Genomic DNA, 25,830 nt, shown 5'->3' with positions numbered 1-25,830 from the left:
AAGGAGACGTGTGAAAATTCCCATGTTTGTTCCCTTGTTTTCTTTATTTACAGAACTGATTTCAAGTAAAACACTGTGCTTTCCACAATCTATAAAACCCAACCATATCAACCAAATCACAGCAGATACTCCATAGTGCCCTGTAACAAGAATTTCCCTTCTCAGAGGATCCCAGGGAGTCTTTAAAGATTTTAATCAGCCTTCTCCACATATTAAAAAAAGACAAGTTAGAGATGAACAGAAAGTTCATCTCAAAAGATTTAAGCAGGAGAAGTTGCAGAATTAAGATACTGTGCTAGACAGGTATGCAGAGGCTGGCATGCCAAACACATGGAATCAAAGCTGACAGAGATGAGTAGAGTGACTCATTTATACAAGGGACTTGACTTGGCTTTGTCATCCAGCTCTTAGGTATTGAAAAGCACCTAAGAAAAATTGAAACCACAAACACACAGAGCAACATGATGCTTTTTTAATCAGGTTTTCAATCACAATGTAATTTTTTTCCCCCACCAACACACTCAAACACAGACATTTAGAAATTATTTGTCTACAAAGACGAATGAAATGATTTAAACAACTCCAGTAAATTCTGAGCAAATCTTTCCTGATCTTCTCCTTGGGAGTCCACTCAGCCGACATAAATTTTGTTTGCTTCTATTTCGCAAGACAAGAAGAGGTTGAGTTGTAGATAACCTTCTGTTCAAGCTCAGCATATCTTTTCAGAAGAGGACGATAGAGCTAAAAAGGTAAAAAAAAAAAAAATATGTCTTGGTTGAAAAATTAGATTTTTAAATCTCACTGCAGTTAAAAAAAATCTTCAGACCTGAAAAACGCAGCATCTTTGCAGGTACCTGAAGGTTTGGACTGTTTTTCCCCCAGTCTGCTGAAGAAAATGCTGCAGAGTTTTCCTTCTTTAAATGTCACAGTCCTTTTTACCATCACCTTTACAGCTTAATTTTAAGACACACACAGGTTGTTCTTATTGTGGCTGTGTTCTTGCTATAAGCAGAAGTCACTTCCAGCAGAAGCAGCTCAGCTAAAGTCACCTCTCCCAGTGTGACATGCCCCCCCCCTCAGTAATAGCTGTCCTGATCACCCAGGCAGAACTCCTGTCCTTGCCTCCCTCCACTGCCCCAAGATGGATCACTGCCTCTGTCCCCTCCTCCTCTGCCTCACTAATCACACACTGCTGCCCTCCAGCACAGCCAAATTCCACCATCAGACAGGTCCTCCTCGGCCAATATGCTGACCAGGGCCTTCTAAAATACACTCTGCGCTTCACACTCCCTCTCCCACCCCTATCATACTCCTGTACCTGTTTGAGCTGCTTCTCTCCTTCACATCTTTCACAGCCACAGCTTTTCCCATCCACACTCTGCTCCTGGGCCAGGTTCCTCGCTCCCTGATTGCACGCCCAGGGGGACAAATGGAGACCCAGATTCTATACACCAAGTATCTGAGGATCTTTTTTTGCATTTCCCTAGATAGAATTCTCCAGGAATTTTTAGATCCAGAATTGTTACAACCATAAAAAGAAGAATCAAGACTTAAATGTATTCAAAACTCCAAACTCAAACACGCCCTATGCTTTTGGATATAGGAGAGACCCGTGACACAGCAGAAACCTTGAATAAATCCCTTCTGCTACCTCCAAGCAAAACCTGTACTTCATCTAGATCTTGGAGATGCACCTTTTTCCTTCTCTCCTCTCTCTGGTTTTAATTGTACATCTAATAAAATCAGTAGTTTGACAAGTCATATCAGAACAGCTTCACTCATTTGCTGGCTGAAGCACAAAGAGACTGCCAGGAGCCAGTGTAGAGTCTGGTACAGGCTCAATCAGTCCTTAGCAGGATGCCATAAGGTCCTATCCCTGCCACAGTGAATCCTAGGGGCCGCCAGTCTGGTCTACAAGCCCTCTGCACTGATGTTACTCATAATCAGGGCAGCCTCACTCCTGGCTCCAGGTTCAGAGGGGTTATAGAGCCACAATGAATCATACCCAGTAAACTGAATTACTGCTTTCATCAGTAAGAGAGATCTAGCATTTAAATGCATTTCATCCTTTTCAGGACAGCCAACAACTGTGTATGTACATGCATGAAAAATTCAGGAGGAAAAACGTTTCAGGCATAAACTATGAGGACGTAGTAAGAGACAGGATTGTTCTTGTGCAGTTCTATGTACAGTCCTGCAGTAGCCTCAGTGTCTGTAACAGTCACGCTTTACCAGATTAAAAAAAAAACCCGTCACACAGTTTTCTCACGCAGCAAATAAAAAAAATAGTGTCTTTTTGTTTTGTCTTCCAACTGATGGCAAAATATCAGTTTCTGTGTTTGCCTCTTCCTGAGTGATAGTTTCAGCCTGACCAGTGAAACCTGAATTTATCTCTTTATTCCCACTTCCACCTTCCACGATGGCCAGTGAGTGCGACTTCATGGACACATTCTGCAGAAGAAGATCAATTAATCCCTTTTACAAACCTGATGTTATAGACGTTGAATTACATTTCTACAACAGATTAAGTATATGAAGGGGAAGAAGAAAAGAAGCACCTACAACAAGTGGAAAGAGACACTGTCCGCTAGCCAAGGCATCACCAGAATGGTTTTTAAACCCACCTCACAGTGGCTGTCACAGAGTGTCTTTCACTGATTAAAACAGAGAAACTCCTGCCTCTGCAACAGACTCGTTTGGTGACCCTGGGCCAGGCATTTAACATGTGTGTGCCTCCAACTCCTCTTCTCCACAGGACAGTGATACTGAGATCCATGGAGATTTATGCAGATTTATGGGGTAAGAAAATAAAATGCACCATGAAATGTCACATTACTCAGCATGGTATTTTTAACTAACTATATGAGGGCCTTGAGGGCTCAGAGAAGTATGTATATTTATTCTTTTCAGGTTCCCAAAGAATATTATTGCTCCCATTCCTGCTAAATATGCACATCAGAGTAAACAAAACATTGAGCAGGCAACTATGGCTATAGTGGGAGTATCAGTATGTCAAACAAAACCAGTTTCTCTGTTCACTGAAGCATCTATAATGAAGACTGGCTATTTCTTACTTTGCTATTCTGTAAATTTGATAAACCCTACACATTTCTCAGCAAAGATTCAGCACAACAGAGCTGCATTGGTAAGTGAGCTCAAGCACTGAGAAAGCAGGCTCCATATTATTTATCCATCAGTAATTTTTACAAAATACACACAGCGCATTTAGCAGAAGGCTGGGAAGTATTATGGTTAATATATCACTCTAGATTAAAATGTGTCAAAATAAATGAACAACCACATTTAGTGATACAGTTTCTTTTCCTGTTTACTGGACTTAAGCACTTAGCTTGCTAATTGAGACAATTCAAGCATTTGCAATAAGCTTCTCAGCCATTACAGTAAATGAATGCTGCATTATGGGCCATCAGAAAAAAAATGCAAACAAAAACTCAAGAATATTTCTTGTACTCTATTCCTGTTCATTGGGGTAAAAAGCTCAGAGGGATAAGAAACGTCTTAAATTCCTCCTCTTCAGGGAATTTGCCTGTAATACCACCAGTCCATCACGGATGATAAGGGGAGCAGTACTACAAGCTTTTCACACCAGCTGAAGTTTGTGGCCAAAGCAGTGCAGCTCCCATGAAAGCACAGAGAGGAAGAGCCAAAAGGCACCAGCCGAGAACACGTCCTGAGTGTGCACACAGTTGTACCTGTGAAAGATGCTTTTCCACATCTGTCACAACTGAAGTGACTCCACAGAACCTTGGGCAACTCCTCCTGTGCAATTCCAGGAGTCTTTTTCCTGAGGCAATTATATAGATCTATTTTTATAATTGAGGTCCTAAGGGAGTAAAAGACTCTCAGTGATGCATAAAAACGCAAGAACATAAGTTCCCTCTCTGTCATAGCCTCAAACCTAATCCATCAAACCATGATATTTAACAAAAGTAATTACATGTATCACAACATGAACCTTATTATTGTCCATAATTTAATTGTCCTTGCTATATTACAGCCCTTTCTCTGGCTTATCTCCATAGCCTACCCCACAACATCAGCAGTACTCTTACTGCCTTGTTTACAAACCCTAAACTTCTCTCCTGGGACAATTTGGTCACCCTCTGACAGTCCCACAAATAAGTAAAGAAAATGCTAATGATAAATAATGCATTATAACAGAGAATAACTTAACCTGCCCTCTCTGAAAAATGCATTCATGCTACATTACCTTTTTCTGTAGTCCAAACAAAATATGTCATTCTCATACTATATCTCAGAACCAACCTATGTACTCAACAGGGCTTTTACTGTTTACATTGTCCCTGACACCCTCTAAGAGCAAAACCAGCTACAAACTATTAATACAAGCGACAATTCACATAGATCCTCCTATATCCTGCAATGCTCCGTTAGCCAATCATTGGGAAAATCAAAATTTACAAATTACAAAGATGATGCTGATGATTATCTAATTTTAATCTACCCAGGTACATTTAATCTACCCTGAATAGATTAAAATTAATCAGTCTCTCACAAACATTTACTGCTTTTTTTTTAACCAAACTCAAATTACTCAAAGAGATTTGCTTAAAAAATCAGTCGTTTTATTTTTCAAATCATAGCAATTGTTCACCTTTCTTAACACAGAAAGAATATTCATCAAGCAGAAAGAATTCAACAGTGTTCTGAAATACTCTGAAGACTTCTCCAAGGAACCACACTTCAAACAGCTACTTTGTTTACTTCAGATATCCATTCTTCAAGCCTATCTTAATCAGTTTAATAGGTAAAAAAATATTATTGGCTACATAAATCACCTTAATCAAACTCCCATCAATACCTATTATATTTTTGAGGCTGTATTATTATTACCTACTTTGAACTAAATTGCCAACCTGAAGAAAATCTAGAAAACCCACTCCCACCCCTACCCCAAAAATCTAACTCAAGAAAACATGATTATTTTAAATCAATAAATAGGTCATTATAACCTTCCTGGGTAATGGGGTCACTTCTATAAATCCACCTACTTACAAGGCAATTCACTGAAGTCAAGCAAACCTGTTAGGTTTACATTTTCCCTTCTCGAATTTTTGCAGGATTAATACATCTCAGCAGAGTCAATAATGCAATCAAAAATCACACATCCAGAGGCAGTGAACTGCACTGTGCCTTCTCCCTTACAAAACCCCACAGGACAATATCACAGCCCATCTGACACTACGTCAAGGCACACAGTTTGTATAAACACAAGTGACCAGCTCCCAGATAATCATGTTCCCTCTCATGTTGTTTTTTTTTTTTGCTTAATTAACCAACTAGCCAACCATCTCTGTTTTAATAGATTACTAAAATAGATCTGAATTCTAACGTTGGAATAATAGATCCTTTCTGTCTGTTGTCATATCTTTATTGCTCTAGAATCTCCTGGTTATTTTTGTCATGCTTAGTGGTTCTGATTAATCTTTCTCATTAGGGGAGAGAGGAGGCTCCAAAGAGGTGAGATTACTCTAATTTTTGCAATTCTGAAAACAGGGAAGAAGGATTCATGGGGTTAATCCACAGATGACTTGAGTTGCCCTGGTTGAGTAAGTGACCAAGGACTATCACCACAGTGATTATTCCCAGAACACCTTATGACCCATTTGGGTATTGACAGAATTAGAAACAAGATCAAGTTTAACCCAAAAATACTGGGAAATAAGGTTCAGCTAAGAGACGTGGGGTCATAGCCACAGAGAGGGATTTATCCTCTTTGAAATGGTCTCTTCAAGGCACGATGGTCTGCTACAGGACAAAGTCACACTTTTGCCAGACAAGTTGGAACTTTTGAGACTTCAGTTTCCACTAACTACTAATTCATCTCCCATCACAAGCTCTCTGTTCTCCATCTTGTGACTTTATTCTATTTTACCTGCCCATCAGTTTAATTGAACCAGAAGAGCTGCTTTGTGTGCCCTGCCCTTACTTTTTAAAATCACATTCATTATCACAAATGATCCCTCAGCAATCAAAGAAACACTTTTTTGCATTTTTGGTTCCTGGAAACCCCTGCTGTGTGAATAAGCCTTGGCAATGAAGAAGAAGCTACATCAGACTGTCGCATTTGACCTCCATCTATGGGAGGTTTTCCTCTCTCCGATGATCTAACACATGTTGTCTCCAACCTATACCAGGAAGAAAGGATGAAGCCAGAGCAGATTGCTGTGTTATGACCTGTTTTTTCTCCACCCTGCCAAGATCTAGCTGTAGCCATCCAAAAAATGTATAGAAGTGGTCGGGGGAATTTCACATTGGTGAGCCAGACTCTTTCAGAAGAGCTCCTCAGCAAGACAGAACTTATCCTCAGGTTGACTTTGAAGTTTATAAAAAGAACCATCAGTTAAGTGAAAGGCTCTAACCTCAACAGAATGAAATTGGATGGACAGGGAGATGCAGCTCTGTAAAAAAAACAGAATCAGACTGACTCATTGCATTATGAATTTTTACTGCACTGTTCATGCTAACACACTGTATTACCGACAGGCCCTCTGGCTTTCTGCAGTTTCACAGCCGTGAAACTAGCCAGGGAATCCACCATCAACTGCAAAATTATAAGACAGGAAGGAAAAAGAAATGGTGTGGAATATGTAATTGCAAGAAGCTGTTTTTAATGGAATGAAGCTGGAGAACTAAGCTAAGGAGCAGGAATGGTTATTCCTTCACATGCTGTTTGGCCACTACCTTCCCTATCATTCACTCCTATATACTGGGGCAATAATTCACTGCTGTACATCATTTAAAACCAATAATAAAATGTGCTGTGAGAGCCAGGTCTAACCATGTGGAAAAGGAGAAGAAAAGTATAGAGAGGGAGATAATTAACTCTTTTAGCTTCCAGGCCATTTTATGCAGACAGTAAAACAGAAACAGGTAGGTGAATTCCCCAGTGATCTTTCCAGTCAGGTTTGCTTGGTCCCTGCAGGGGTGCAAGGTGTTTGCAGGGCCCCTGTGAGTGACAGCTGTATTCCCTGCCCTTGAGTTTTATAGCTGAAGCAGCACCAGGGGGTCAAAAGCTGGTCTCTGAGCACTCCCCACCTCTTCCCAAGCCAGCCTGGCAGCTTTTCATCACACAGCATTTTGGGGGGAACAGGTCAGCAACGTGATGTTGAATCAAACACCAGGAATCTGCTCCTGAAGTGTGTTCCCTGCAGAGAGCTTCAGCTGCAACACGCACAGCGCAGGCCATCGCTGTTAATTATTTTATCTTTTAAAATGAGGGGGGAAGGTTGAGTAAATGAGATCAGATCAATCAAGTTTAAATTATTCAATGTCTTAATATTTCTGAAGGGGACTTCTATTCGATTACCGAGCTCCTCCATCTCAGTTAATAATTAAATAATATGCTGGCAGGCACAATGCAGCATGATCATTTCTATTATTACTCATGATGATATCTGGTGCTCCACTACACATGTAGCTGGGAGTCAGTAGTTTTGGCAGATCATTAATTTCCCCGTTTAAATAAAAGCTTTAAAACCTTGTTGCCTGTAGTTAGGACACATCCAAATCTCATAAATGGTAGAGTGTGCAGGGCTGTGTTGATGCAAACGAAGTTTTTGCACAGCTGAAGACAGTTAGATTCACCTTTGTTATTTAAACTTGTGTTCTCTAGAAATCTTGCTCTATTTGTATTATTTATTTATTATTGCACACTGTATTTCAAAAGCTGTTGTAAACTAAAGCCTTTGGCACCTGATGGTGAGAGGTGCAGGGTTGCACTGGACAGGCTAAGACAATGATTCCTTCCTTGGTTTTACAAGGGCTGGAATCACATAGACAAGAACAATGATTATCTCTTTTGCTTTATCTGCTGGGCCTTAAAACACAAGCCTCACCATTAGATGTGCTGAAATTCACAGGATGGGCACTGTGCCTACTGAATCCTCCCAGCTGGCACGTTTTCCAAGTGGGAGCTACAAGTGAATATATACAATTACTGCCCACTGTTTGTGATCAGACAGGAAGGATCTTTGAGATGTTTCCCAAGAGGCCAGAAAGCACCATCACCACCCCTTTTTCCATGCTGCTTGCTGCAAACAAGACTGTTTTGTCAACATTATCAGTTACTACCCGACTGACCTGTATCCAAATTCAACCTACTTTATAACTTTTTCTGTCCCTTAAGGAACAGATTTTGCTCTTTAATCACACCCTATTAGGGAAACTCACTCTCACAGACCTGGATGGAGGGGACCAGATTATTGCACCATTACAACACTAAAGATCTCCCAAAATCAAATCTGTCTTTACAACAAGGAATAGGAATTGTGTAACCAATTTTTTTTTTAAATGATCTATTTTACTAGAAGAATTAGTAAACCACTACATTTTGAAGCAGGCAGGAAATGAAAAGAAAAATGGTATTCTCCAACTTGCTCACCTCTTCAGCCCCAGCTGTGGGTGTAACAGCCAACCTGGGCTCTGGTGCTGATTTCACGACATCAGCCAAGGACACATTCCTCTCAGCTACAAGTCCTGCAATGAGAATCACAATCCTGATCAATGCAAAATAAAAAAACCAACAAAAAAAAACCACGATGAGGGATGTGCCTTGACTCCCTGGCAAATTAATACATTATATCGATCTTCCCTGGTCAGGTCAGCATTCAGGATTGAAGGATAAATGGCAGAAGATCTTACATTCCTGTGCACTAGCCTAGGAAGGGGGGACTCTGTGATTGAGTTTTTGCCAATCACTTAATTTGTACCCTGGGGAATAGGTAAGCAGCAGAAATGCTGCTCAACAATATCAGTAAATATTTATGGCTAAAACAATACAGTAAACAGCAGTGAAAATATGTGGAAGCAAAGGATTCAAGGACAAAATGTGACTAAACATAAAAAGGAAGAGAAGTTAAAATGCTTTCAAGAAAATATGCTACAAATTATTAAATATATTTTTATATAAGGAAGCAGAATAATAGGGGAGTTCTGCTACTGCAGCATTCTGCATTGCAAGTGAATCAGAGCATTTCAGGAGCTTCTTGTACACCTGCTAAGAACCCCAGGCTAACTGTGAAACACCCCACTTACAGATGTACATTGCAATATTATTAAAGAGCCCTTGCCTTCAGTATTTCATTTATATTAGCAAGTTTTCACTTTTCCTCAATTTCTTTGCCTTGCCAAGAATGAGTCAGCTGAAAGCATCAATCAAAAATGCCATTTAGAAACACACACAGCAAACCCCTGGGGCTTGGCTGGCAGAGGACCTGAGTCCCTCATTCAGCATGGCATCCCAAATCTTCACTCAAACGCTCTGTCAGCCAAGCCTCCACATTTCACATGCCAGACTGGCAGAGGGAATACACAGCTCCCATACATACAAAATATCTGAACAAACTTTAATGATGGCTCCTTATTCCACATACACCCACAGACAAGGAATTTGCCTGCAGCATTAGGTGCTGGGAAGATTCTGGTGGCTTCTGAGGCAGTAGGGTAAAGTTGAGTACAGGGAAAAACAGTTTGGAAACTGGACCCCCAAGGTGCAAAAATGGTCCCATTGTGGCTTCAAACGTACTGATAATTGAACAGTGCTGTTTCCACTGTCCTGAAACGGGTACTCTACCTGACAGAACCCTTGTGTTTTTTCTGGAAATAAAAAGGAGGGCATGCTGTGTGCATTAAACACACCAACTGAAGTTTTGGCTGTGCAATTTTCTGTGCTGTTTTCAAATGCAAGAGAGCGTGTAGTCTTCAGATGCTATAATGTGACAGCAGAATTTGCTACTAAAATTAAAACTTGGTTGATTTCTTCTGATGGTTGATGTTATCTTTTCCAGACTTGTTGCAATCCCATGATCGTACATGAACTTGTAGAGAAACTACCCGTGTTTTTAAGGACCAAATCCTAAAGCTTCTAGTTAGAAAAACTGAGGCTAATGAAAGTCGACCTAAATAAGGACTTCAGAATTTTATACACATTCCTCGAATTGTTTAACTGTAAGATATTAGAAACTGTTTTACAATACGTGAATAAAATTTCATGCCTGGGATTCAAGTCTTAAATAGCTGATGGCTCACCCTTAACACAAAACTGCATGCATTAATAGATATAAGTTAATTAACACTGTAAATCTGGGGTTTGGACTGTTGCATTACAGTGAGTGATGCAGTACAGCAAGCAAAATGGTCAACCTAAGAGTATCCCAAGATTTATTCTCCTACAAAAGAAAGTGCATGGAGCCCAGGACACCTTCCATATCCTTCAACCTGACGTTTAAAAGCTGGAAGATAAACATAGGTTTAATAACATCTACTTGGTCAGCAGTATTACAGGTTCTGTTGTCCCTGCCCTCACTGATCTTCCATCCTAGGATCTACCTTTTGTTTGGATTGAGCATTTCAGCAACCCAGTTTACAGTCCAGGCCACAAACTGGGGCAGCAGGTTACACCAGCACCTTCAGTTGGTTGTATTCTTCCATGGATGTGCAACTCAACACATTAAGACCCTAAACTTTCCCTGGACAGTATCAACACTTTCCACACCCTATCCCTTGGTTGAGAAGCAGCCACAAGACTTGTAATTATAATGTAAACATTATTCTTGGGCCTAATCCAAGTGTATTAAGGGCAAAAACCCCTCTTTGACCGGAGTGACCTCCCAGTCAGAAGCACACAGATATACTCTCCCCTCATTTTCAGTAACGTTAATCCCAAGCATTAACCAACTGAAATTAAATTCCCTGGCTGCTCACAAGTATCCCCTTGCAGCCTTACCATGAATTGCTCTGTAAGCACTTCCCAAGCAAGCGGAGTTGGCGGTATCAATGGTGTACACCGGCGCGTTGAACACATCCGACAGCACCTGAGAAGTATCAAAGCATTGTCCATAGAAGACAAGGGACAAGCAAACCCCTGTCACTGCTTGGGAAAACAAGCAACTTTCATCCCCTCCCAGCCAAGCACACAGGAACCCATGGAAAGAAGCACCACAGACAACAACGAGCCCCGAACTTGTCACACAACAGGGTATTGGCAATTCTGAGCTGGAGAGGTAACTGCAGCCAGGACATAAAGTCTCATTTCTCTCCAGATCTCTTGATTACAAGAGCAGAGGGGCCTGGGTGCATGCATCATCTCCCTCAAAAGCCTGCACAATCAGCCCACGCCAAAGGTTTACATCAGGGCAAGGAGACCTGCTAAGGAACCCACAATTGGAGATTGGTTTTTTCCATTGCATTCATGGTTGATTCAAGCCAGCAGGAAGGAGAGAAGAACTAGTCATGGCTCCTCAGTTCTAAACCTGGACACAAATAAAGCTCCAGGAATATGAAGGCCTACTAAGCTTGTCTTCTTCATCTCCACCATTCCCATCATATTAGGATTAGCAGGAAGAATGATACAGGAGCTGGTTGCACAGTCTCTGCATTTACCAGGAGTTTTCCTGTATTTAAGGCAACCTTAGCTATGAAGATATATTGAGACACTTCTTAACTTGGCTTGAGCAACACAAATAAAATTTTACAGGCAAAGAATTTGTTATGGTATCCAACAGATAATAAAGTTATTCGACCACACATCATTCTGCACTGAAATCAACACCAAGCATCTCACATCCACAGAGAACCTACGGTGTAGGTTTAGGAAAACAATACAGAAGGGGAAAAATTAAGACGTGTTTGGAGAGGGACATGAAAGGTTCAATAACTCCTTTCCGAAAACATTGTCAACAAATGCTTTCCATTTTGGTCTCATCACTTCTCGGGCTGCAGGTGCCTCTCAGGCTGAGCAGCACAAAACACAGGCAACAATTCTGATATAACTTATGCTGGCTTTATTACTTTTGCCAAAGGGAAAAGCATCTCACCCAACTTACAGCCATGCAATCAAGTTGAAAATAAGGCCAGAATGTCCAGGAATCCAAACCACTTGGATTAGTGCAAGACAACCCTGATCCTGGAATTTACAACCCTGCTGATTGACAGGCCCCAGGGCTTCATAAAAGATGACTAAGAAATTCAATCCACATCAGCTACGGAAAAACATCGTATATGACATTTCTAAAGGATTTTTCTTCTTTTTTCTGAAGGTTTGTGGAGAATCTGCAAATCAAAACCTTTGAAAATCACTGATTTTCATAATTTTAAACAAAAGTAGCTGATTGCTAACTAGAATCTGAGGAAAGCCTGAGTTTATGCACTTAAAATGTTCTCTTCTGGTAAGATAGCCAAGTCAGTATTGCCTATCTTCACTTGCAAGCAAGCAAGCACTGAGCAAAACATGAGCTTCAATGCTAGAGGAAAAATGAAAAATTAATCATGGTATCTATTAAAAAGCCCTCTGGAAATTATAAGGTCACAGAGCACTAGTTCCGCTCCCTGTCCTGCCAGCCAATACTACGATGTTGTTTCAACACATTCCCCATCTGTTTCTTCATCTCATCTCTAATAGGTATGTCTTGTCTTAAGCTTGAATTGTGCAATCCTTTGGACAATAAGGATTTTCTTTTTTTGCATCTCTGCAGAGACTCATACAATGCAGCTCTGTCCTGCACTGAATGCTAATAAGTGCTGTAATGCTACAAATAACAACTAATTTTTGTTCCATGTGATCATAAAATTAAAATTACTCAAAGTTCATATGTTTGGTAAGTCATTTGAAACTGTGGTATTTCTCATGAATAATTTTAAAAGAAACAGTTAGAGGTTTTACTGTTTAAAATATTTCACTGTGTTTCATGTGGTCATTAATCAAGCACCACATACGTTATAAAAAGCTTCCCAGAACTATGGAGAATGCTGCCCTACTAAATTTTTTTAACAGATTTTCCTATGTTGCCTCCTTTGCAGTGTAAAATATAGGAGTTACTGAACGTTGATTAATTAAATGATAGTCTTTTGTAGCCCTGGAACAAATTATCCAAAATTGACCATGATAAGGGTGGAAGCTGTTATTCTTCATGCAACTGATATGGTTTCTGAGGTTTTGATTAAATTAAAAAGAAAGATCCAATTAAACAGTGATTGAATTAAGTGAATGACACTGTATTGATCATATTATTTTAAGACACTTCTAATGAGTTTCAAAACCAGCTGAATTGTTATACGTGAAAAGCAAGCACCCCAGCCACCACTCTCCCATCCCCATGATTTTTCAGCTCTGTATGCTGCCAAATTACATCTTATAAGAGCATTCAATTCTCTGCCTTCATTCCACAGCAAGGAGATCCTCCTGGCACCTAACACAGAAATAAGGCTTTAAAAACAAACTCATCTATGAATCCAATCTCTTTCCTGATGTATTCATAGCAGAATTACCCCTGTAAGGACCAATGTTTTAAGCAATTAACCTATCAGTTAATTTTCCAATGTCAAGTTACTAGGCAAAATAACCAAAGCAGATGAAGCAAAGTGACATCCGCAGGCAAAACATGCCAAAGTTGCTGTTCCCCAATCAGCTGTACAACCAACGTTTATACAAACATCTGGTTTAGATGCCTTAGGAGAAACAGCTCTTTTGCTCCATTTATTCCAGCTCAAGTTCTGTAGAGCAAAGAACCTTCCTTTCCTGTGATTGGAATTGTCGAAGAGCATGGAGTGCAGTTAAGGCTGGCCTCTACTCTCTGGAGATGATGGAAAGGGATTGGCATCTCCAGAAAACAATCTACCCCAGAGAGCTCTTTGGCTCACCCAGAGAGACACATTTACACTTGTTAAGTTAAAACACCATCCAGTTCCCTTTGCACTGTAACTGATGGGATCTCCTCCAACTATTACAGGGCTGACAGATCGTAAACAGACATCACATCACAGATGACTGGATTTGGGCAAGGTGAATCCCAATCTAGATGTCTGGCTCTGTGCTAGCAAAATCCAGGTGAGACACCTCTCACCATTTGTGAGCAAGGCTTTGCCAAATCTCAGGAGGGGGCAGAAACAGAGAGCACATTGTGCTCAGTTCTTAAGAAGGTGGATGAAGGATCTCATCCAAGCTGGATGTGTGGCAACAGCAGCAGAAAAGTGAGAAGAAAGAGGATACACTGTACAGAAGTGTAGCCTCCTCCCAGTACATGACATGATGCTAATAAGTAACAGAAGGGCAGGGATTTGGGTTTTGTATGGGGGAGTTGTTTCTTTGGGGTTGGGTTTTTGAGTCTTCAACACCAGCATAATCCCCCTTCATCTTAAAGCAGTCCATGGTCTAACTTTGACCTGAATGACAAAAACTATAAAAATCTCATGTATTATATATGGAGTTTCTTCTTGATTTCTTTGGTGATTGATTTGATGTAAGTGATGAGATCTGGAAAACACCAGTGCTTCAGATACACATTCAAAAAACTAGTCAAGCATGAAAAAACCTTTAAGTTCAGTATAAAATTAACAGTGGGCTAAAGGTTTCTATACTAAACCTGAAGAAAAGCCCCGAAGACCTGCAGCAGATTCACAGTCCCTTATCCACACCTTCCTACGCAGCTGCAGTGATTTGGATTCAGTAGAGCAAAATAAAAACGATGTAACTGCAAGTTCACTTCAAAGAATTTAATTTTCTACTTACCTGCAAGATTGTTTTATTGTGGGATGCGCCACCAGTAGCCAAAATCCTAGTTTTAGGCACTGCAATGCAATAAAAAATACAAGTCAGATTGAAAGTGCAAATGGTCGAGATTTGTACTACTGAACCAAGCAATGAGAACACAGAGGTGGGAGCCAGGGTTCTCTCTCTATACCTTTAATTTACCCTCTGCAAAAAAGGAGATAACACTAATTACCCACCTGTCCAAGGCACATTAGAGCACTTCCTTAGAAGAGGCAACATAAATATTGCAGATCTGTTATTATTATGGCGCTATCAGAGTCGGGGAGATTTGCAGAGGAGTTACACAGTAAGAAAGGCAGAGTGTTATTACATTACAGCTCTGTTTGAGGTCAGATTCGTTTGGCTCATAGCAGTGTATATACAAACTGACAGATAACCTTTAAAATCAGCAGTATTTTCCAAACTTATCTCCTCATGACGTTCACAGTCAGAGTTCACTGAAACCTGGGCAATCCCTATGCGCTTCAATGACAAGGAAGTGTGTCAAAAGGTCATTAAAGGTGGTCTAAGTCACTTCAATAAAATAGAAAAATATCTAAATCTTCCTCCAGTGTGAAACCAGAGCTTTAAGGGTGTTAAAAAAAAATTATTCTGCGTTCCTTAGTCTTTAAAGAAACCCACCTTTTCTTCTACATTCCTGAATGTTCCTGTTCCTCATCACTTATTTGTGTGCATGCTCCTCTGCAAAACAGCATGCAACATGCCACACATCTATCCACAATCACAATTCAGCAAGGCATAATGAACATGAGTAGTCCAAACGATCTCACTGAAATTATTCAAAGGCTTAAAACAAAATAAATGCATAAATACTTTGATATCATACATTTAAAAAAAATCTAAACACTTAATTACCCTGATTTATTACAATAATAAGTGATACCATCATGTATACCCTCCCAAAAGGGAAATTTCACTGTGGTTATTGTTCTGTTATCTTAACTTCCTTTTTAATAAAAGTTAAAGATAATTTATTTCTCACAAGGCAAAGCTGGGCAACTTACACTGATGCCCTAAATAACTTATTGTCATTTATCCTTTCAAGTATCTTAATGACAAAAGCCCTGAAGACAAAATTAGAAATAATCAGAAGATGCAGCTCACCACACCATTTCCAGACCCACATCTGGGTGCTCAGGTGGAGCCTAAGACCCAGACAAAGCATTGCATGGGGGACCCTATTTTACTGATAAATTTAATTTTATTTTCCTCTTTGGAGGATATTCAGTGATGCACAAATTGGGTTTTAAAAGCCATTAGGATCTCTGTCAATGTCAGTAAACAAATAAAACAAACAGCAGAGTGATTCCTCAGGGGAAACAAGTTTCAATTATACCAACACAGAGTGACAGATTCCTGCCAAGATTATCACAACAACATAATAGCACAGAAACCAGTGAAAAATAACTAGTAAGCCTCTGTTCCTAGAAACCAAACCAAACTCTAAATGATTTGCCTGGTAGTCACAATTCTGTCTTGCTAAACCTTGTTGCGAATATAAATTCTTGCAGAACTACCATATCCAACATGAAAACACCACATTTCAGTGACAGCCAGCAAGACAGGATGAGAAACAAACATATTGGCTACACTTCCAGCAGCTAAAAAGAAAGAATAAGGCACATTTGCTCTCCGGTGCCTCTAGAAAGGGGCCTAGTCCACTGCTGGGCTCCCACCATCAAGAGAGAACAGTGGACAACATAAAAGTGGCAAAGCCAAACAGCAACCACCCCTGTGAGAACAGCAAACATCTCGTAGCTCAGCTGCTTCTTGCACTTCCATCTGCATTCCAGATCCCTGTCTCAGGGCTTCTGCCGCGCAATTTTCCAAACATTTTGGAGCTCTGTCAGTATGTACTGCTGGGTGCTTTACTGGCACAGTATTTGATAAGGCAGGTACAGCTGATTTGTGCCTTCCAATATCCCTGTAACAGGTGACACGTTTGCATTTGGAATCGAGGAATGCATGGGAGACTTATTCCCTGCTAGGTCAGAACATTCAGGTTTTGGCTACATTATCAACTTATGCCATAGCTGTAATTCAAGCTATTTCTATATAGATAAGTTAACCATAAGAAAAGTAAGTGTGAATTTACGGTGCATTAGCTATTCAATACAAACCACACACAAATGTGCATTTACCCTGCTATTAGTTGAGTTAGATGTCTTCCAAGAGGACAAACCACATCTTGAGTCTAAAAATGTTTAACATGCTAATTATCTGCACATTCACCTTAATCCAGACTAGTTCTTTTGTAGCAGAATACTAAGAATTATTTCCGAATATAGATAACATACTTGATAAAAGAAAGTAACCTAATTTACACTGCGAAGTTTCTAATGTTGGTCGGACGCCTCAAGTTTTAAATTGGATCCAATTATGAGTACAAGCACACACAGATACAAAGTAAAAACACCCAAATCCACTATGCTGAAGCTACATGAAGGGTAAAACCATTCATTCTCCTCCACTTCAAATAATTAGGATGGCTCGCTTCGCTGAAACACATCCCAGGAGGTAACAGCCCAGTGAACCTGAGCCATCACTGTCTGATAACAGACTCTGACCCGCTCTACAGATGGGACTGATCCATCCAGGCCACATGGAACAGTGATCCTAGATGAACCTGGTGCTCTGCGTGTGGCCAGAGAAGAAACAACAGCAGCCCTGGTTGAGTTTCAGTCACTTCTTACAGACAAGGATTAGGTTCCAAAAGCTCTTACTTGAATTTGCTGAATTTTAGGTTTACCCCTTATTTCAGTCTCTCTCTGGAGAGTGAGGAAAATGCACTGATCACTGATTTCAGGGATTGTCTTTTTAATGCCAATATTGTGTGCTTTACTGAACGGTGGACATTTGCTCTAAGATGTGTAATTGGATACATCTTATAAATAAATAAAGCAAGCCCATCATTTATGTATACAGGGGCATTAACAGAGACATCGTTCATCCATCACCAGCGGTGTTCTCAGCCAGTTGTGTTTGAATCTGTCAGGAGCTACCATCCATCCCCTACAGCTCTGCACAGAGAGAACTCTACAGTGTTATTAAAAAAACCCAACAACAACTGTACCAAATATAATTCATGAATTCAATTCTTTGACAGTTAAATCATATTTAAACATCTTTTAATTAAAAGCTCCCTGCATAGTACCTAACCAACCAGTTTATTTCCTTCCTATTGAAAAACTAATTATTTTTTAGAGAGCTGGTACTGAATTTTAACCCTATCTAGAAAACGTTTGCAGCTGCACATGGCCCAGTGTTGTCCTGCCATATGCATATCTTCTATTCTCTGCTGGGAAACATTGGTGACTGAACTAACAAAATTGACTTAAAATAATGATTCCCACTGGATAGGAGGAAAGGGGAAGACCCAGGTAAAGAAATTCTCTTAAGTGGGAAGACTGAGCATAAAGCACTTTCCCACACAAGGCTGAAAAGTCAGCACACTCTGTGTATGTTATTATGCACACAAAAAATACCGATTCTGCCTTTGTAGAGATCCAGCAAGAACTGAGTGTTGTTTAAGTTCATCTCCTGGCTCTTGCTTTCAGCAAAAATATTGCTTTCATTGAAAGGCACATAGGGAAAATAAAAAAAATCTGTCACTGAGAAAAGAGGAAAATTACTCTTATGTGTGTTCAGTTTTGTCAGGGGTCCCAAAAAGACTGAAGTCCTGCATCACTGTATATTTACAAACATAAAACTGATGCCTTCCCCGAAAAGGAAGCTATTTAAGAAGATAAAGACCAGAAGTGGAGGAAAAACCTAAGATTTTATAAACTGAAGGCTCAAAAAGCCTTGCTCAAGTGGATTCATCAAGTGAGACGCTGGAACCTGTAACACAGGATAAGACTTCTCTGAGCAGTCCAACATCCCCTCTTGTGGTCTTGGCACATAACTGTGCTGGTGTGGCCTCACCTCGAGTCCTGTGTGCAGTTTTGGGTGCTACAAAACTGGGAGGATATAAAGCTATTAGAAAGCATCCAAAGAATCGCCATGAAGATGGTGAAGGACCTTGAGGGGAAGCCGTGTGAGGAGCAGCTGAGGGCACTTGGTGTGTTCAGCTGGAGAAGAGGAGACTGAGGGGAGACCTCATTGCAGTTACAACTTCCTCTAGAGGGGCAGAGGAGGGGCAGGCACTGATCTCTTCTCTGTGGTGACCAGGGACAGGACCCCAGGGAATGGCCTGAAGTTGTCTCAGGGGAGGTGTAGGTTGGATATTAGAAGAAGGTTCTTCATCAGGATGGTGATTGGGCACTGAACAGGCTCCCCAGGGCAGTGATCACAGCACCGAGGCTGACAGAGTTCAAGAAGCATTTGGATGATACTATCAGGCACATGGTGTGACTCTTGGAGATGGTCCTGTGCAGGGACAGGAGTTGGACTCGATCCTGGTGGGTCTCTTCCAGCTCAGCATATTCTGTGGATCTATGATGATAAATGTAAATGCTAAGAAAAATAATTATATAAGCAAACTGGCACCAATAAGAAAGTTAGTGCTGATAATTAGCACCAAAAGTCTGCTGACACATCATTTGTGCAAGGAGACTGGAGGTAGAAATTCAGCTTCCTGTTCCACCAGGAGTGGGTCAAAGCAGACCAATAACAGGTCCGGATGCTGAAATTGATGGGATGATTCCCGACCTCAGGGCGTTTGGATCTGGCTATATTTCAACTGGACAGTAAAAGTGTGCCTGTGTCAGTACAGAATTTTGGTGGTTCATGGACTGCAAAGTCCAAAGGCAGCATTTGACCTTCCATTTTGAGGCTGAAAACTCCTCAACTTTTTCATGTAAATATCCAGTACTACCCACAGCCCTGGTTTGTACCCCAAACTCCGGGCACTCACTGACTTTCAAAACTCCTGAAAGACATTTCCAAGGCTTCATCCTAACAACTTCATAATGTCTTTCTCATCACAACTGAATCCATAAATAAAACAGAACAATAGAACATGCATTCAAAAAGCAGCTGATTATGCACATGAACCCACGCCAGTTATAAGCATGATTGCGAATAACTGCAATTTACAATTTGCAAGCAACAAGAAAAGTATCAGCCCCTCCTTTATTCCTCTGATTAACTCCAAACACTATAATTTCAAAAAAAAAAGTATTTGCTGGCTTTTCATTCAAGAAAAAATCAAAACGAAAATATATGGTTATTTTGTCCCATTTGTCAAACAAATGTTCCAAAATCATCCTCCTTGCTTATTTACTCTCCCAAAATTCATGCTAATTTTCTTTATTCATATAAAGATACTGAAATTTAACTCCCACTATGGTAAGAGGTTTCTCTTGTCTATATCCTCTTAAAAATGAAAATGTACAAGGCCTGAGAGCCTTTTACGTCCCCATGAGTTCTAGGATTGGGTCCAAAGGCACTTGTTCTCTACCTCATTTTGCTGCATCACTTCTCACATCTGCAAGTATTTCATAACAGAGAAAAAAAAACACTGCTACACGCCAGCCTTCAGCATACTAGACAATATCTACCTGATTGAAGTAAAAGTAATATAAACTGGAAAACACCCTTTTTTCCTTTTCCTTTTTTTTTTTAATTTAGACCAATACAATTGCCCAAGTAAATAAATTACAAGCTTGAAGCTAAATATTCACACAAATTCAGCCACCTTTACAATTCTAAAAACAATAAGGTAAATCATAAAAGCTATTAAAAAACTACTTTTTAGAAGCATTTCTCGCTTTCACTTTGAAGCATATGCTAATTTATTACAGAGAAAAGCAAGCCAGATCTGCCATAGATGTTGGCTGTTTTCTTACCTGTTAGCAAAGCTTTCATATTTTGTAACATGCTTTAATTTCACTGAGGGTTGCTCAAATGTATGTCACAAATTTTCCAGACACAGAATTTATTCTTATTTTTTAAATGCAGTGCCTGGGGAAGAAAAACAACTTTTACTGATAGAACGGATCATCAGCCTCTAAGGCTGCTGCACTAGAGCTACTATAAAACCTGCTGTAATTCAACAGAGGGGGGAAAAAAGACTTGATTTTCTCAGCAGCAATGACAAATATGCCTAATATTCTCGACATTTATGCTACTTACATAGATAAAGTCTCTACAATGATGCTGGGCAGACCAGGCATGATTCTTCCTGCTCACGCTGCTGCAAGGCAAGAATAATGCCACTTAAAGTAGTAGATGTGCACATAACTAAGTGAAACAGTGGGAATGGTCTCCATAGCCAAGACTCATCGGCCACTGATAGTCATAGGTCACCTTATGTTCTCCAGATATTTCTGATAGAAACTGTTCTTCACGAGGATGCCAAATTTGGCTTTCCTGATGTCTTGTTTCGATAAAGACAGAACTTTTCACAACCTGAAGCTTAAAGACACCAAGTCACCTAACTGAAAATCCTCTCAGCCTACCTCACTTCAGAGATTAATTTAAAAGGTAGAGTCAAAGCCTTTCCCTTCTTGATGAGTTTCAGAAAGAAATAAACATAGAAAAACATGTATATAAATTCTCCCTTAACAGCAGCTTAAGTTACCGCGGATCACCCCAAAAGAGAGGAAACAAAATCTACTCAAGATACAACCCTTCTGATAATTCAGCTTCATTGACTTCAGCAGAATTATACTGCAAGGAAAACTTTGGTACATGAGTGGTAAAGACTTCTTTGAGAACAAGCAGATCAATAGTCATAACACTGTTATAACATATACATTGACACACTTGCAACAAGACCTCTGAAATACTTGCAGTCCTTGTAGAAATACTGCAGAGCTGCCATTGCTTATCAATTCACACTGATTTTTTAATTTATTTTTTTTTTAGACACAGATCTCTATTTGACAGAATATTATGATGAAGCCTGGGACAGATTCCAAAGGTAATGTATAAAAAAAAAAAATAAATAAAAAAAAAATCTGCAGCTTAGCACTAGAGTTTAAAGCAAGGGGGGGGAAAAAAAAGCAGACTCAGATCAAAATTTTTTGTAGATAAAGGCTGAATATTTTGGGAAAGTATTTCTCCAAAGCTTTTAAGGAAAGAGATGGAAGATATGGCAGGGGGGTTGGAACTAGGTGATTTTAAGGTGCCTTCCAAACCAAGATTTTCTACGATTCTCTGAACCCTTAAAATGTTTAGTCAACACTGAAAATGTATATGGGTAAAAGTCCTCTCCCGAAGACATTCTTACTGAAGTAATTTAATAAACCCTTGCTGTCTCTAATTTGTGTAATCCCTTGGTTCTGAATTAATTCCTTAAAGAAAAAAAATAAGTAATATATTTCAATTATTAGTAAAGTGAAATGGGTTCACATACCAATGGAATTGGCTTATATCAATTTTAATTTTATTTCTTTTTTTTTAGCCACTCAAAGTTTTCCTCTTTTGTTACCCAAAGTTTGGATATTGTAAGAACTGTGGGTTGAGCGAAAATACTAATCACCACAAAAACTATTCAGCAGTTGTCCAAACATCCATAAAGTATCCAAGGCTCCAGCTAAAAGCTTAATATAACAAAGCACAACCTGCTTTGACTTATCCCATGCTTCCACAATTATTCATAGACTCTTGGCAACACCTCTACCTTCACCTTCCACTTCAGAATTCCTGTCATTCCGCAAACACTGGAATCAATGTGACAAATTAACTGATTCTCAAAAACTGTTTTGAATACAAAAAGTTAAGAGAACATCCAAACTGGGCATTTGAAATCTGGCCATCACATCCAGTTTTTTTTAATAACCATCCTACAGACAGCTCCAAAAAAGTAACAGCTCAGAGTGGACCACCTGCTTAAGCAAGATCACACAACTTTCACACAGTGATCCCACTGTCCAGCCCAGATCTGTATTCACTGAACTACAGTAACCTTAAAAAGACACAGAACCTCAGCTGAGAATTTATTGTGCCAACTGGCTGGTTTCATGTTTAATACCTTTAAATTTAAATTAAACACCTTTAAATAGTTGCACTTTTCCAGTAAGTTATATTTTTCATTCTTTAATTTTCTAGTCACTTGATCTTTCTGGTTTTAGCCTTCCAGTTAAAACATTAGCATTAAAATTGGGTTTCCCCTTCACATGTTGACACTTTACAGACCACAATTAAATTACATCTTGTATTTCTTTTTGATAAGCTAAGGATATTAAGTTCTGCCACTCATTAAAAGGCGTCATTTCAAGACCACAAACCACTGATGCTTAGTGCTGCTGGTCTACTACAAGTGCCTTGGCAGAAATGTCTTCACCACTGAAAACACTATCAAAACAGAGCAGAGTTGGTAAAAGCATTAAAAATGTCTGTCCCAGAAGTGTCTGACACTGCATGTTGTCACTTTGCCTATCCAAATATTTAGAAGGAAAGTGCCAGTTTATAAAAACTCCTGATAAATCACGGAGAACCTTGCACTGGAAAACTGCCTGGGAGAACTTCCTCCTGGGGGGATGTTCTGGCTTTGAATGTCTGTAGGTCCAACAGATTCACACTCTGTGGAGTCCTGTGGTAGGAGGTCAGGTGTCCTGTGGTCCCAGCTGCAGGGAGCCCCAGGGCTTTGGAGAGCTCTGTACTGAGTTTCATTCCAGCACCTCTGAGAACCCTGGAAATGCAAACTTACAGTTCCTGTGGCTCAGTTCCCAAAGTGGAGGTGAGACATTCACCCAGAGACAGCAGCATGCAAGATATTCCCAAAAATCAGTTTTAAAACAAGTTCTTCAATGCTACTTTAGGCATTTTCCACTGACTTAAAATGACAAATTTTTTTTTTCGATGTGCTCAGTTGTTAGAATTGCAGCACAGCTCAGTATGTCCTCAAAATATTCTGACAGGAGAAATTCATGCTTGAATTTCGGCAAAATATACACCCTCCCACGCCTATCACAACTCTGATGTGTATAAGTACCACATGAGGCTTTACAGATCACACATCAGTAAACAATGCTTGATACTGAGCTATTTAGGAACACAAAAACCATCGCTTCATTTTTTAAAAACTCTTTGTCCTCGTATAGCCATATTCAGCCTTGCAAATCTTCTAAGAGAAATAGAAAATTACACTGGCAAATCAACATATGACACCATCCATTGAAGGTTAAAATGAGAAAAGCAAGCAAGGAGATAAATGAGCCACCCAAGGTCGCACAAAATCAGTAGAACAACCAAGAATAGAACAAAGGCCTCTTCATTACTTAGATCACAAATGCATTCGATTCTGCATTAGTTAATCTGCAGAGTATGAGCATCAGAAGCAAGACATGTCCACAGGAGAAAATATAATAATAATGAGCTGCAAGTTCAGCATTACCTAAAGCCACAGGATATAATTAAAAGGCACAGGGTGCAATGACCTGACCTTGAATGCCACTTGAGTGATGAGGAAAAAACATGCTATCAGGTATTTTGATTCTAGAAAAACCCAAACTGCCACAAACTTTGGGAAAAATCAGTTTGGGATCTACCTTTGCAAAGCAGATCTCTGCCACATCTCAGGTCTGCTCTGCTCCTCTCAGCACCAGCCTCTGCATCTTGTCATTAACACCAATAAAGGCCTCTGGAAATGCAACAGAAAAAAGTCAAGGCCCAAGAAATATTTTATTTTTGCAAAGGATAAGCCAGATGAAAAACAGAAAAGAACTTACAAAACAAGGCAGTTCAGGTGTTTTCTTTATAAGATTTTTCAAAAGAATTATTACAACTATTTTGACGTCCACAAGTACTGACTGTAGCTCTTCATCTCTTGGTCCAGTAAGACTGTTTTGTGTTCAGTGATGGTGAAGAACATCTCTTCTTTATTTTTCTTTCTCATACCTCCTACTCCTCTCACTAGAAATAATCTACAGGTTGTAAAGCATTTCACAAGAATAAAATGAATTGGTAGGAGGGTGTACCTGCTCAAAAAAACACTAGGCTGAGGTAGCAGAAAATCTGCTTATTTTGTTTGTTCAGTAAATTCCAAATGTCAAGAAGTGAAGAAAATACATTGAGTAGGAAACATTTGCTCCTTTTTCTCCCTAAAAACTATAGCAGACCAACTAGCAGAGAAAAAACACGCTCACTGACATTCTCTGTGTGACTGTGGTGAGTTATTTCATTCCGCTGAACCTCATTCTTTCTGTATCTAAAGAACACAACACTGGGGACCACTTGTACCAGTTGGGTCTCTGAGCAACTGCTGGAGTCTTCTGTTATTAATAAACCTCCTGCTTTCTAAGTGGATTATTTATAAATTAATTTTGTGACCTCTGGCAGGCTAGAACTAAACAGAGAATACAGTTTGTTCCCCTTTAACTGAAAAACAAAGGCTACAGGAAGATGAATAGAGAGAAGCAATTAATATTTCCTAATAATTGTCATAGAAAATGGGAGAACTGCTACGTTTCTCAGGGTTTCTGCACAGAAAGGTTCCAGGTAACTACTCATTCACGGGGCTGGGTTCATGTAAATCGGATGTTGTTGCCAAGCAACTATAGGTGCTAAGGAATGAAATACAGTCTGCAGAAACCTAATAGCCTGGAGAGAAAAAGGACTACAATCTGAGATTTATGGCATATATAAAAGGAAAAGAGTCATTCTCCCACACACAAAGAACACAGATACTTTATTATAAATGTCCTTAGCATGTTTTTCTAAGCCATAATTAAGCAATAAAATTCCCACTACTCCCCAGATCAAACAGGTAAATTATTTATTTTTTTTATGTTTTGTTCATTAAGCTTTCTAGAAATAGATCATGAGAAATTAGCTACCAAGACAAAAGATAAAATTTAAGCCAAAGATCTTTCTTTTGCTCAAGAAAAATGTTAGGTATACAGACAGCACTGCAACTGCCAATCAGCTATCTGCTTTACCTTCTTATGTTTTTATACCAAGCTCATTAACATTGCATCTGATCATCAGAAATTCTCTTTAAGCTTATTAAGATTTTAAAATATTTTTAGCAAGTTAATTAGAATACATTAACAGAGCTCATCTGTGTTCACCCATCATGCATATTTTATTTTATTCAGGCAAATTGCTTTTGAATGAAATACTAGACCCAGGAAGGGTACACTGTTGGGTACCAAACAACACAACCCCTTAGTGCAAACATATGCTCCCAAGCACCCTAATGGCTTCATGTCACTGAAAAGTGAGGAGATTTTCTGATGGCAAAGGGGTTTTTTTTTTTAGTGCCTGCTCTTGACACAATCCCCTGTAGCTGTGTTGTGCATACATGGACCTGGTAGATCATCCTAGTACATGAACCACCCTTTTTTGCCATC

At 39.6% G+C, this 25,830-nt stretch overlaps 1 protein-coding gene across 5 annotated transcripts in view; it reads right to left on the bottom strand.

The window, feature by feature from the left end:
* Positions 1-456: 456 nt before the first annotated feature.
* Positions 457-25,830, bottom strand: part of XYLB (xylulokinase) — a 93,518-nt gene continuing 68,144 nt past the window's right edge. For 4 of the 5 annotated variants that reach the window (XM_064638689.1, XM_064638694.1, XM_064638664.1 and 1 more), the window contains exons 16-19: positions 14,549-14,607; positions 10,769-10,856; positions 8,426-8,520; positions 457-741 (exon numbers count right to left, since the gene is read on the bottom strand). In XM_064638689.1, coding sequence (XP_064494759.1) covers positions 658-741; positions 8,426-8,520; positions 10,769-10,856; positions 14,549-14,607 — 326 coding nt within the window. In that variant the 3' untranslated portion in view covers positions 457-657. Of the gene's footprint in view, positions 742-7,880; positions 7,959-8,425; positions 8,521-10,768; positions 10,857-14,548; positions 14,608-25,830 lie in introns of all 5 variants that reach the window. The other variant, XM_064638674.1, reaches the window with a different exon arrangement.

This window comes from Pseudopipra pipra, chromosome 1 (assembly GCF_036250125.1).
Source record: "Pseudopipra pipra isolate bDixPip1 chromosome 1, bDixPip1.hap1, whole genome shotgun sequence".
Classification (NCBI taxonomy): Eukaryota; Metazoa; Chordata; class Aves; order Passeriformes; family Pipridae; genus Pseudopipra; species Pseudopipra pipra.
This window is presented reverse-complemented; position numbering and strand designations above follow the sequence as displayed.